The following is a 14,642-nucleotide window of genomic DNA, read 5'->3' on the forward strand; positions in this document are numbered from 1 at the left end:
TGAAGTCAGAATGATTGAATATTTTAACACCCAACAGAAAGGACTTAACAAGGATCTGGGGTTCCTAGCCCATTATAAACCATAAAGCTGTATGTCTCTGTTGATCACCCCACCCCTCACCTATCCACACCCATCCTGTTAGAATATCAATGATATGCTTTGATGTCCCCATGCATACCTCCTACCCACCCCCATCCTCCCACCCTGTCAGACTGTCACAGTAATGCTTGAATGTTTTCACTTATAAACACTGTCAGCTAGCACATTTGCTTATTTCTGATCTGAGGAAGAAGGGCAACCTTCGAAAGCTAATCAAGAAATGTATTAAGTTATGTCCAATAAAAAAAGGTATCATCTTATTTTCTTTTCCATGTTTTATTTTGTTTGATTTCTATATATAACTATTTGTTAATTAAAGTGATTGCCATCATTCCACAGCACCAGCGCCCTGAAAGAGCCCAAACCAGGTTAATGTCATAGCTTTTATGGAGCTGGGCGCCACAGGCCATAGGCCACAGAAAGCAATGACACAACCACAGCAGTATCTTTCCAGTAAAACATCACTCACGTGGCAGGCCACGAGCAGCAGGCAGTCTGTTCGAACAGATCAATACATCCCACAACCGCTAGTAAAAATAACCCAAAGATGTATATTTATGCTACACTGCTCATACTGTTCCTATACAGATGGTATTAGCTATCACCAGCCAAGGGGGAGTGGAATATATATGGCCCCAAACCAGGAAGACTGCAAAACCACAACTTATACTACTCAACATACTGTCCAACTTTATAAAGCAAGCCTTGACTGCCATCTAGTGTTCATCTGCTAAAATACGACTGCTGCATTCCAGTAAATACTTTTCGTTTGTCAGGCTGACTTACATGTTTTAACCTGGAAGTGAAAAATATTAAAGCACTAAAAGCCTCACCATAAAATCCGGTACAATATTTCTTACCTACATAGAGTTATTAGAACCCGATTTATAAATTTTTTCAAATGCTCTATATAAATAATTGCAAATTCATATTCTTACTAAACCAGTGTCTACCACCTGTAGTCAATACCCCTTCTTCAATCAATGCAATTGCATTACAGAGGTTTGTTTTTCCAAAAAGGAAAAGGCAAATAGTGCAGACATACACATTGGAAAAAAAAAATCATACAGATATTGCTAAGCAGAAATGCATGGAAATCACATTGGAGTGGCCTAGTGGTTAGAGCACCAGTCTTGCCATCCAAAGGTGGTCAGTTCAAATCCCAATGCTGCTCCTTGTGACCTTGAGCAAGTCACTTAACCCTCCATTGCCTCAAGTACAAACTTAGATTGTGAGCCCTCCTAGGACAGAGAAATATCCAGTGTACCTGAATGTAACTCACCTTGAGCTACTACTGAAAAAGGTGTGAGCAAAATATAAATAAATAATTAGTTGAGATTCTACATGGAATGTTGGTACTATTTGAGATTCTACACAGAATGTTGCTAGTGGAGGAGGAGTGGCCTAGTGGTTAGAGCACCAGTCTTGCAATCCAGAAGTGGCCAGTTCAAATCCCACTGCTGCTCCTTGTGACCTTGGGCAAGTCACTTAACCCTCCATTGCCTCAGGTACAAACTTAGATTGTGAGCCCTCCTGGGACAGAGAAATATCCAGTGTACCTGAAAGTAACTCACCTTGAGCTACTACTGAAAAAGGTGTGAGCAAATCTAAATAATAATAATATTGGGTACAAAAAGATTTTTCATGCATTTTTTTCTCAGAACTGCATTACTATGGAATTCTTTCTTTGAAGATTACATTATAATATAATTATTTGCAGTTCAGGAAATACCTCAAATCTCACTTATTTAAGTTGGTAATACACCGTTGATTAGCTTCTTAGTTAACTGTGAAACATTTGAATTGTTTTATCTCATTTCTCTGTCTTATTTATTTGGATTTTGCTCACACCTTTTTCAGTAGCAGCTCAAGGTGAGTTACATTCAGGTACACTGGATATTTCTCTGTCCCAGGAGGGCTCACAATCTAAGTTTATACCTGAGGCAATGGAGGGTTAAGTGACTTGCCCAAGATCACAAGGAGCAGCAGTGGGATTTGAACCGGCCACCTCTGGATATCAAGACAGGTTCTCTAACCCCTAGGCTACTCCTCCACTACTTTTATCTCCTGTCATCTAATATGTTGTGGTTGCTGTAGCACCTAGTACTTGGCTAGTTTCTTTAATTTATTGTGATCTGCATTGTATCATTTACTGTAAACTGCAGAACAAGTTATTATTTTAAATTATTCCTTTTTTCCAAACCTGAGCTGAAGGTCCTAGGAGTTGCCCAGTGGTTAGTGCAGCGGATTTTGATCCTGGGGAACTGGGTTCGATTCGCACTGCAGCTCCTTGTGACTTTGGGCAAGTCACTTAACCCTCCATTTCCCCAGGTACCAAATAAATACCTGTATATAATATGTAAACCGCTTTGACTGTAACCATAGAAAGGTGGTATATCAAGTCTCATTCCCTTTCCTTATCGGGATTCCCCTGTCCTAGAAGGCTCATATTGCATAACATCCTTGACTGCTTGAGAATCTCAGCATAAAAACACTGCACAGGTCTCTCATGTACCTGCATGTGTGTTTCAAGGGTAACCTCCTACCCACCAACGGGGTTCCCATTTCCCTGGGCAAGTTCCCTGCCACAAGCTATCCCACTGTGATTTCTGGAGACATTGCAGCCCTACAAAAACCTAGAGGTGGGATTGGTGGGGGGAGATCACATAAATGTACTTTAATCACCTGCAACCACTCCTGTAGGTATTACTAAAAAGAAGGAACAGCGAACATGAAAGGAAAAAATTTGACAGTAAGCAGGGGAGGCTAGGGCTATTCAGCTTGGAGAAGAGACGGCTGAGGGGAGACATGATAGAGGTATATAAAATAATGAGTGGAGTGGAACAGGTGGATGTGAAGCGTCTGTTCACGCTTTCCAAAAATACTAGGACTAGGGGGCATGCGATGAAACTACAGTGTAGTAGATTTAAAACAAATTGGAGAAACTTTTTCTTCACCCAACGTATAATTAAACTCTGGAATTCGTTGCCGGAGAAAGTGGTGAAGGCAGTTAGCTTAGCAGAGTTTAAAAAGGGGTTGGACGGTTTCCTAAAGGACAAGTCCATAAACCGCTACTAAATGGACTTGGGAAAAATCCACAATTCCAGGAATAACATGTATAGAATGTTTGTACGTTTGGGAAGCTTGCCAGGTGCCCTTGGCCTGGATTGGCCGCTGTCGTGGACAGGATGCTGGGCTCGATGAACCCTTGGTCTTTTCCCAGTATGGCATTACTTATGTAAAATGCTCTTAACTTGCTTGCAAGTCAGAAGTAGAGACAAAAGCCTGTGGCAGACTTAAAAAAAAAAGGTGTGGATTAAACACAGAGGATCCCTACACAGCAAGAAGATACAAAACCCAAAGATCACTTCTCACTAAAGAACACAGAACAGCCATACCAGGTCAGATCGATGGTCCATCTGGGCCAGTATCCTGCTTCCAACAGTACCTGACAGAACCACCCCCCAAAACAGCAAGACTTTCATACTTTAAAAAAAGGCATGGAGCTACAGGTACAACCTCAGCCACCTAATTTAGCAGACTGCATGGGTTTTCATATACTATGTTACTGCGGAACAGTCAAGTATCAGTGACCATGACAACATGACAATTATTCATCACAGGCTGCCTGGTAACTGTAGACTCCCTGAGGATACACCCATATCATTAATAGCAACTGTTCTTCTATGGTCCTCACACAGCCACAGGGACCAAAGGGAGAGGTGTCCTGGAAGCTCCTTGTCCTCTCTATACACATCAAGTCCCTCTCAACAGAAAAAAAAAAAAAAAAACCACAATGGGTTGTGAATCATGGAATTAGAGTTGAAATCTCGCTGTCCCCCACCACCACCGACATACCTTGTGATCTTGGACACATCACTATCTCCTTTGGAGCAGGGGACTTATTGTATCTGGATTCTACTAATGCTGTAAGCTGCCTCGAGAATCATTTGATAAAGTGGGCTACACGGTTTGTTTTTTTTAAATTACTGTACATAAACCGTCACCCTGACCCACGGATGCTTTCCCAAATTCCTCAATGGACTGATTAAAGTTCCGCCTTCTCAAATGTCTGGAAAACCTTTTGAACCTCTTCTCTGAGCGCTGAAAACACGTGAAGGGAAATTCCAGGAGCTCCAATATGCGTTTCCCAGCACTCATAGCCGCAGGCCTTCAGCTGCTGCTTGGCGGCTTCCACCACAGCTGGATCAACATCTGGAGAAAACCCAAGAAGACCAGAGTGATACTCAGGTTATATAAAACCACCACAAGCTAAAAAAAAATAACATAAAATAAAATAAAATAATAAAGATCAAACAATTTATGTGCATTGACCAAACAAAAGGGAAGATAGATCTGAAAGAGTGTCAGATATACTAAACTATTTTGGAAAAACGCTTAACACCTTTGATTAGCTGCCTTTCCTGTTATGCACCAAAGCAGTTTAAATTATCAAGAAGGAAACTGGGGAAGGTCTCTTCAATACACCTGACACAAATAGTTCATATTTGGGCAACAGCACACAAAACTCAATTTATATTGACTTCATGAAGTGAGTGTAAATCCTGAAAGCTCATCAAATATGTAGAAAGGATCTCACCTGCAATGTATGTCTGTCCTTTTTTTCTATGTATTCACCAACTAGTTAAGACTAAAATAAATAATGGTCTTTTCATGAAACTGGAATTGTTCCTAGTATAAACTTACGCAACATCACTGCATTTTATGGGATAAACATAAAGGAATCCTGTTCAGAAGGAATGGATCCTAAGGAGCTTAGCTGAGATTGGGTGGCAGAGCCGGTGGCGGGAGGCGGGGATAGTGCTGGGCAGACTTATACGGTCTGTGCCAGAGCCGGTGGTGGGAGGCGGGGCTGGTGGTTGGAAGGCGGGGATAGTGCTGGGCAGACTTATACGGTCTGTGCCCTGAAAAGGACAGGTACAAATCAAGGTAAGGTATACACAAAAAGTAGCACATACCGTGTTTCCCCGAAAATAAGACACTGTCTTATATTAATTTTTGCCCCCAAAAATGCGCTAGGTCTTATTTTCAGGGGCTGTCTTATTTTTCGGGGAAACATTGGGGTTGGATCAGGGTTGGCCCGCCCGCTCTCCGTCGCTCCCGGAACTAACCTTAAACACCTCCTTTCACCTTTGCAGCAAGCAGCAGCAGGGCAGGCCACTCCTTCTGAAGGAGTGGAACGCCGGTACTACCTGAATACTACTGAGCAACAGGACAACCTCATGTTTTGTGCCTACTGATGGACTTTTACTTATGCACTCTACCTCTGCTTTTGGCTGTTTGGCCACACCTTATTACTGCACTGGACATTTGTGCCTTATCCAGTTTTACTGTTTACTAACAAAAGAAGTTTGCTGTTTACTAATGTACAGACAGAATGCAGGGCTATTAGACATATAGCTTGTAACAGTAGTTTGCAAGGCCTATACAAGACCAGCTTGCCTGTAGCAACGCCATCTGAATAGACGACCTTGGAGGGTGCTGACACCCCCCTGCATTCCTGAGCCGAACCTTATCTCCGGTGCTAGAAAGGAGCATTGTGTGTGTGTGAAGAATAAGCTGCTAAGTTTCGTTTTTCTTGCCAGTATCATTTCAGTGTTATGACGTGTGTACGTACTGGGACTACAATTTTGTACTGTAAGAACTACAAATGTTTACTGCGCATGACAGTTGTGACGTGTAAGGGGCCAAATGCGCAGGCCCAGTAGGGAAGTATAAATGTAAGCGTCAGATGATTTATGACACACAGTGTCCCGAGGCTACTCGGTGCTGTTCACTTGCTAGCAATAAAGTTGCCTTGTTTGGAACCAAAATTTGCCTTTCGTCTCCTGATTTCCCACCTGTTTCATTGGCGACCCAGATGGGACAGAAGTAGAAAGGGGAATCGGATTATATTCTTCCCCTCCCCCACTGCGGTCGGATCGGGTCATCGACCCCCACCTGAGAAGGTGGTGAGTGGCCACCGCTGATTTCAGCGTCCATCTCCCGGAGGAGGGCCGATCCACTCCGCCTGACTGTGGAGGGGGCTGTGTGGTTCTGACAAGGCACCTTTTTCCATTTCAGAGAGAAGCGTACGACGGCGCAGCCTGCGACCCCGGCGGACAGGCGAGTATACTCTACGTAGTGACCGGCCCAGTAAGGACCGAAGAAGAGGCGTGATCACCCTCTTTTAGCCAGTGACTAATACGGACTATTGGTATCCGACTAGGTCCCGAAACTCACTAGGCTCCGACGACGAAACCGAGCGGCGAACGGGAGGGTTTCTTGTGGCGTATGAGAGTGTGTGAATGGGCTTGCAGTTCCAGGCCGGGCGACCGCGTCCTGGTCAGGCCGAGTGTTGACCCTTCTGTGTCTGGTGGAACGAGACCCCTTACTCCTCCACCTCCCCTTTCCCCCTTTGTCCGTCACCTGTCCTTTGGCACTCAGGTTAGGATGGGCGGGGGTGGGTCCTCACCGTTAGATTTAATGACGGAACACTTTAGCGAAGTGTTCGACCTAGATAAATGTAGCAGGGCCGGGATGATACAGAGATGTCAATTTATGTGGCCAGGGCTAGGAATTGCTGGATGGCCCCCGGAAGGGTCATTCGAGTATGAAAAAGTGGCGGCGGTCATGAATATTGTTATAATTGAGGGAAACCCAGGCTGTCCCGAGGACATTCCATACATAGAAGCGTGGTTGGATGTAGTCCGGGATCCGCCGGCTTGGGCCCAACGGAAGGTAGAAAAGGCCGCCCTTATGTTGGTAAAGCAGAGAAAAGGCCGGAAAACCAAACTTAGAACCCTGCCGACCCATGCCTTCGCTCTCCAAAGCTCGGCAACCGCTGCCGTCCCGAAGGCCGCAGGGACCGCCCCCATACGGCCTACCGCCCCTAGCACTGAAGCCACTGAGACCACGCCCCCTGCTACCAGAGTCAAGGCAGGAACTACGCCCAGTACTACCAACACACTTTCTAGGAAAAAACCCCCAAAGAAAACCGCAGGGAAAGTTCAGGGTTCGGCCGAGAAGAAGCCTCCAAAAGCCCCGATACTTGCTACGGCGGAAGCATACGAAGACGACATTGCGCCGCCGCCCTATGCTCCTATGTACCCTGACCTTACGGGCCTAGCAGAAGGCCCCGCTGACGCCGAGACTTCCGGGTCAGAGTCGGATGCCGGGGAGACGTCCCGCCCAGCCTCACCTGAGTCACCTGGCCTCGCAACCACACGGAAGAGTAAACGGGTTGTGAAGAACATTACTCGGTTCCCCCAATTGAGTCCGCAACAGGCCCTTCCGTCCAGCCGAAAAGGGGGAACCTCCCACTTATTCCCAGTTCGACAGTCCACCACCTATACCCCTAACCCGGCGGAAGGGGGGGGCCAGCCCATCGAATCAACAGTTTATAGCCACGTTCCCTTCTCAAGTGCCGATTTGTATAACTGGAAATTCCATGGGCCGTCCTACGACCAGAAACCCGAGCAGCTGATAGAGCTGGTGGAAGGCATTATATACAGCTATAATCCAACTTGGGCAGACCTTAGGCAGTTGAGCGCCCACGTCCTGACCTCTGAAGAACGCCGCCTTTTACAACAAAATATGGAGCAAGCCATCCGGGATGCGAATCCGGCTCATGCCAATTTACAGAACCTAATAGAAACGGAGGCGCCCATCGCTGCCCCTACGTGGGACTACCGAACCGCCGAAGGCCAAACCTTTATCCGCCGATACCAGCAGGCGTACCTGGCCGCCTTAAAGAAGGGGAAGCAGAAGGTTACCAACATGGGAAAAATCCACAGTGTGGTCCAACAAAAGGACGAGAGTCCAGGGGACTTCCTTGAACGACTTATGGAAGCATTCAGGAGGCACAGCCCGATAAATCCCGAGGACCCTAAGAACCTCCCAACCGTGGTTATGAGTTTTGTTAGCCAGTTGGCACCGGATATACGAAGAAAGCTACAGAGAACAGAGGGGTTCGAAGGGATGAGCCTAAGCCAACTGAAAGCTATAGCTGATCGCGTATTCGGATATCGCGACCAGGAGGAGAAGGTGGAGGCCCGGAAGGAATCGACCAGACGGATGCGGGAGAAGGCAGATGTGTTGGCCACGGTGCTGGAAGAACGAATGAGGTCTAGACCAAAGGGGAGGGGCAGGAGAACAAGAGGAACGCGGTCCCCCATAGGGCGTAACCAGTGTGCAAATTGCCGACAAGAAGGACACTGGTGGGCTGATTGTCCAGAGGAGATACGGGACAACCCGAGAGAAGAGGAATCATGGGACCGGCAGAGAGAGGAGGAGACCGGCGACCGCACGGGGGCCCCTAGGCGAGGCCGTGGAAGGGGCCGAAGAGAGAGAGGACGGGATGACCGGAGGGAATGGCAGATGGCTGTGGACGCTACCCGAGACAGCACAGCATGAAGAAACCGGGAGGGCAGAGTCCCCACTGACCCTCTGGTGGAAATTCGGGTGGGGACAGAATCTATGAAGGCCTTACTAGACACGGGGGCCCAGCGATCTGTTATCACCACTGCCATAGCCCCAGCCACGAAAGAAACTATACCAATTGTGGGAGCCTCCGGGAAATCCCTTGCGGCCCCCCTCCTCAAAGAGCGCCAAGTCCAGATCGGAGGGACGATGGTGTCCCATCAGTTCATACACATCCCTGGATGCCCGGTCCCCTTGATTGGTCGAGACCTACTCTGTAAGCTCCAGGCCACCTTGAAGTTCAAGACTACGGGTGAAGTGGAAGCTCGCTTTGAAGATCGGCCAGTGACACTTATCTGTCCAGTAAGAGAAGAATGGAGACTACACGTTCCCCCAACTGTAGGACCCGGCGACTGCCGTTACGACCAGAACACCCCTTTCGCCCAGCAGAGGCGAGCTATAATGGATGAAGTGCCTGATGTATGGGCAGAATTGAACCCCGGCGGACTGGCCGTTAACGCTATCCCCATCTGGATTGAGCTCAAACCAAATGCTCAAGTTGTCAACCAAGGACAATACCACATCCCCTATGCAGCCCGGCATAGTATGCACACACATTTACAGAAACTCCTTCAACAGGGAGTCCTTAAACCAATCAGATCCGCATGGAACACCCCATTGTTGCCCGTTAAGAAGCCAGGAACATCCGAGTACAGACCCGTCCAGGACCTGAGGAAAGTCAACAACCAGGTAGCCGACATAGTTGCCCTCGTACCAAATCCATACTCCATCCTAGCCCAAGTGCCATCTCAGACCAAGTGGTACAGTGTCATTGATTTGAAGGACGCCTTCTTTTCCATCCCTCTTGCTGTCGACAGCCAAAAATTGTTTGCCTTCACGTGGGAAGACTTGCAGACGGGAACCAAGCAGCAATATACATGGACCCGTCTTCCCCAGGGGTTCAAGAACTCGCCTACCCTCTTTGGCGACCAACTCGCCCAGGACCTGAAGACGTATCAGGACGAGTATGGGCCGGTCGTCCAATACGTGGATGACCTGTTGGTGGCCCGTGAAACGTACACGGACTGTGCAGAAGCTACCCTTTACCTCTTGAAGACCCTGGAAGCCCAGGGGTACCGGGCCAGTCGCAAGAAGGCACAGATATGCGAGATCGAAGTCGAGTATCTGGGGTTTCGCCTCCGAGAAGGAACCCGAAGGCTCGGTATCCCCCGAACCCAAGCTATCCGCAACCAACCCACTCCTGCAAACAAGAAGGAATTACGGGCACTCCTCGGAGCCGCTGGATATTGCCGCATTTGGATCATCAATTTTGCTGTCCTGACCCAAGACTTGTACGCCAAACTGAAAGGACCTGAACTCGAGGGCCAAGATCTCCGGTGGGAGAAAAGCGAACTGAAAGCCCTTCAGGACCTTAAGGATGCCCTTGCGGCCCCACCAGCGCTCGGACTGCCAGACGTGACTAAGCCGTTCCACTTGTTCATCGACGAAAAGAAGGGATTGGCACTTGGAGTCCTTACCCAACTGGTCGGTACCTGGCAACGCCCTGTAGCATACCTCTCCAAGAGCATGGACAACGTGGCACGAGGATGGCCGGGCTGCCTACGAAGCATTGCGGCTGCTTGTCTCCTGATACACGAGGCCAATAAACTCACGTTCGGCCAAACACTTTTTGTGACCACACCCCACACCATCCGCGGCCTACTCGAGAGCCACGGACCCAGATGGATGACCAACTCCCGATTGGTCAAATACCAAGCCCTCCTGTGCGAAAATCCGGAGGTGCGGATCCTGGACACGACCAACCTCAATCCTGCCACCCTCCTTCCGGCCCCTGAACCACCACTCCACGACTGTGAAGAGGTAATGGCCACTGTGCACTCGAGCAGACCTGACCTGAAGGATCAACCCTGGCAAGGGGGCATCACCCTTTTTACCGATGGAAGCAGCCAGGTGATAGAGGGAATTCGAAGAGCTGGCTATGCGGTGGTGTCTGAGGACCATGTGATCGAGGCTATGGCTCTGACACCCGGAACATCAGCCCAGAAAGCGGAGCTAATCGCCCTCACCAGAGCCCTCCTGTGGGCTGAAGGAAAAGTTGTCAACATTTACACCGACTCCAAATACGCTTTCCTCACCCTCCAGGTGCACGGAGCCTTGTACAAGGAGAGGGGATTTCTGACAGCTGAAGGGAAAGGACTTGCAAATGCCGCTGAGATCTGCCAATTACTCGAGTCGGTATGGAAGCCGAAGAAGGTGGCTGTGATGCACTGCAGGGCCCACACTGGAAGAACGGACCCTATCGCCCGGGGAAATCAGCGGGCAGACGACGCTGCAAAAAGGGCAAGTCAGCTCCCCTACTCCTCTCACCCTCCTGACCCCGTACTCGTCGTCCAGCTCCCTACGGAGACCCCTATCTACACCCCCCAAGAAACGGAATGGGCCCAACAAGAGGGTCTACAGTCACGCAATGGCTGGTGGATACTACAGGATGGGCGCATATGGATACCCGAAGCCTTGGCCTGGACGGTGGCCAAGGAGGCTCACGACCGCACCCACCTGGGAAGGGACGCCCTGGGGCGCTTACTTGAGAAGACCTACTACATCAACAAACTATCCCTGTGGACCAAAAACGCTTCCAGCCGATGCGCGACTTGTGCCCGGAACAACCCTCGAACGGGGCCCGGCCCTATGCCAGGACATGTTCTCCGAGGCACCAGCCCTTTCCACGTGTGCCAGATTGACTTCACACACATGCCCCCGGCGCGCGGCTACAAAGCTATCCTCGTCGCCGTGTGTACCTACACCGGATGGATTGAAGCCCAGCCCACTAGAACGGAAATGGCTAAAGAAGTTACCTCCCTACTGCTTCATCAAATCCTACCCAGATACGGCCTCCCCAAGCAAATAAACTCTGACAACGGCCCCGCCTTCGCTAGTGAAGTAACACAACAGCTCAGTACCAGACTGGGCCTCGATTGGAAGTTGCATTGTGCCTGGAGACCCCAAAGCAGTGGAGTAGTGGAGAGGGCTAACCGATCCCTGAAGAACCAGCTTGCCAAGCTATGCCAAGAAGCAAAAGCCAAGTGGCCCGACCTGCTTCCACTGGCCTTGCTGCATCTTAGGTGTACCCCCAAGGCTACCGGCCTTACTCCCTACGAGATGATGTATGCTAGGCCACCACCACTACCCTCCTTTCCCGACTCCTTGCAGATACAGGGTGAGAGTTCCTTAGTGAAACAGATGAGAGCCTTACACCAGGTAGTGCAAGACATCCAGCAGTACACTGAAAGAGTAGCTCCCTTGGTCCTCACCAATCCTACGCACAGGTTCAGGGTGGGAGACGAGGTCTGGGTAAAAGAGTGGGATGAATCTGACTGTCTAAAGCCCAAATGGAAGGGGCCCTCCCTTGTTCTCCTAACGACCTCCACCGCTGTTAAAATTGCAGGAAGCCCAGTGTGGATACATTGGACCCGACTGAAGCCTGCTGCTCCCACTAGCAGCACCCTGAAGCGTTGGACTGCGCACCAACATCCTGACGCTCCATTACGGCTGACTCTAAGAAAGACGTGAACCACCAGATTCATGCCTGCCCAGCAACAGGAACTCAGTTTCTGGACCCACTGCGTTTTTGGCTCTCTCTTTATCGCAGCCTTCATCGTGGGCCTCATTATCTTCTTGCTGCAAAAGCTCGGATACCTCCCACCACATATATAATGCTGACCATCTTCCTTCTCCTGTGTGCAGTTCCGAGCTATCATCCTGCCACCCTGAGCCTGAATTGCACTGAATGTTTGCGCCTCATGCGCCACCGTATAGAGGGAGGATATCACCTAGTCACTACCCTCATTCACCAGACGCAGCCCCCGGAAGGCGATTGCCAGCTTCTCCCGACTTGTGCCCTCATCACTCCGAATGGCCTCCAACAGTTCCACAGATGCCTCCAAGGAAATCTCACTATCTGCCACAGCCCTACCAAACCAAGATACTACAATGTCACCCTCAGCGTAGGACTCCCTGCGTATGTGGCCGGACCTCCGGGAGTCGAGGGAGATGGCATTCTGTATTACATTAATTCCACTCGTATCCTTGTCGGTGGCATCCAAACTGTAGCAACCCTCACCTTCGACGTCTGTGCCGCCATGGACAAGCACCCTTGGTCTCGCAAGTGTGGTAGCCAGAGTTGGCGAGAGGCATACGTTAAGGACCACAAGTATGTCTGCCCCTTCAGTCCAGACATGAGATGCTGCTCCCCGTGGGTGTGGCTCCCATGCGCCGGCGACACTCGAGCCTCGGGCTGGGACCGAGTATGTGCTTATACGGGAGGAGGATATGCCGGATGCGCCGGCCTGGGCGAATTTCGTCGAGGTTCTGGTAACTATGTGTCCCTAGACTGGCCCATCCGAGGACACGACATGCCCTGGAGAGGAACGTGGGGCCTCGGCATTGACGGCGGAGGAATGGATCCGTTGACATATATTACCATATATCAGAGTCTCGAAACGAAGCCTCCTACGCACTACCAGACTACTGTTGTCGGCTACCAAGACGTATTTGATGAAATTGCTCGTGCTGAGCAGACCGAGACTAAATTCCCCATTTCCCCAGAAGCCCGAAATATGTTCCTCAATTTGGCTGAAAACATCGCCCTCTCCCTCGGAATTGCCAACTGTTTCGTCTGTGGAGGCACCGACATGGGTGAACAATGGCCCTGGGAAGCGAGAGAGATCCGACAACACACATGGGATGCACTCAACACCACTAACATTACCTTTCCCCAACGGCCGAAGCCGTACGAATGGGCCCTGAGAACAAATATCATAGGTACCCTCTGCGCTAGTCGAGCGCCATCGAAGCGTTACTCTGTACCAGTGGGAGACTCTGCTTGTACGGGGGTTCTTCAGTATAATGGCAGCCGGACGACCTGGTGGCAAACGGACAACCTGCCCGCCCCGGAGCCTATCTGGACAGAACCCACCTTGAACACGACATGGACGTACGGAGGTAATGCCTCCCTCAAGTGGGTAGCCCCGGAGGGCTACTACTATATCTGCGGGCGCAGGGCTTACGAACAGCTCCCGGCCCGCTGGTACGGTACCTGTCTCTTGGGCACTGTCCGCCCTAGTTTTTTCCTTCTGCCCCTGCGAGTCGGCGAAACCCTGGGTATCCCCCTATACGCGGAAAAGGGGCCTGATAACCCGGCCAGACGCAAACGGTCTTTCCCACCCGTCAAGCCCAAAGTCCAAATTGGAGACTGGAAAGACAACGAGTGGCCGCCTGAACGCATCATTCACTACTATGGACCGGCCACGTGGGCTGAAGATGGTACATACGGGTACCGTACCCCTATCTATATGCTGAATCGCATTATTCGCCTACAGGCCGTACTCGAAATCCTTACTAACGATTCGGCCCTGGCCCTCAATATCCTAGCTCGACAGAACACTAAGCTCATTACCGCCGTCTACCAAAATCGCTTGGCTCTTGACTACCTCTTAGCCCAGGAGGGCGGGGTGTGTGGCAAGTTTAACCTCAGTAATTGCTGCTTACAGATTGATGACCAGAGCCATGTCATCAGGGAGATAACTGACCGGATGGTCAAACTAGCCCACGTCCCCGTCCAGACCTGGAACAGTGCGTGGGATTGGACTTCCTCCCTCACCAGCTGGCTCCCAACCTCCGGGAGCCTGCAAGGCCTCCTCGTCATGGGTGGCCTGTTCTTGCTGTCTTGCCTATTAATACCTTTGTCTCTCCCCTTAGTTTTCAGGTGTCTCCGCTCCACCATGGAAAGCATCGCTGATCGCCGTGCTGCTGCCCAGCTTATGGCTCTCCAGATGTACTCCCCCATTCCCCAGTCTGATGAAGCTGACGATGAAGCACCTTGTGGCTGATGTGCACTTTGCACCCCCTGAGTCACTCAATGGGCCATCACCCTTGTGTCAGCATAAGACCGGATACAAAGGGGGGGGGATTCCACTAGGGGCCCTCCGTCTCAACCCCGGCGAAGCAACCAACGGCTGCGCAAGGGCTTAGGGCTCGCTTGTTGCCTCCCTCGCTAACTATCCTTGTCCTTTCTTTCCTTTTCAGGGTTCATGGAGGTGATA

At 50.2% G+C, this 14,642-nt stretch overlaps 1 protein-coding gene across 3 annotated transcripts in view; it reads right to left on the reverse strand.

Moving 5' to 3' along the window:
- Positions 1-342: 342 nt before the first annotated feature.
- The window catches only part of MVK (mevalonate kinase), a 51,616-nt gene continuing 37,316 nt past the window's right edge, over positions 343-14,642 (reverse strand). For 2 of the 3 annotated variants that reach the window (XM_030219738.1, XM_030219737.1), the window contains exon 11: positions 3,286-4,314. In XM_030219738.1, the coding sequence (XP_030075598.1) occupies positions 4,148-4,314 (167 nt within the window). In that variant the 3' untranslated portion in view covers positions 3,286-4,147. Of the gene's footprint in view, positions 896-3,285; positions 4,315-14,642 lie in introns of those variants that run through there. The other variant, XR_003943868.1, reaches the window with a different exon arrangement.

This window comes from Microcaecilia unicolor, chromosome 11 (assembly GCF_901765095.1).
Source record: "Microcaecilia unicolor chromosome 11, aMicUni1.1, whole genome shotgun sequence".
NCBI lineage: Eukaryota > Metazoa > Chordata > Amphibia > Gymnophiona > Siphonopidae > Microcaecilia > Microcaecilia unicolor.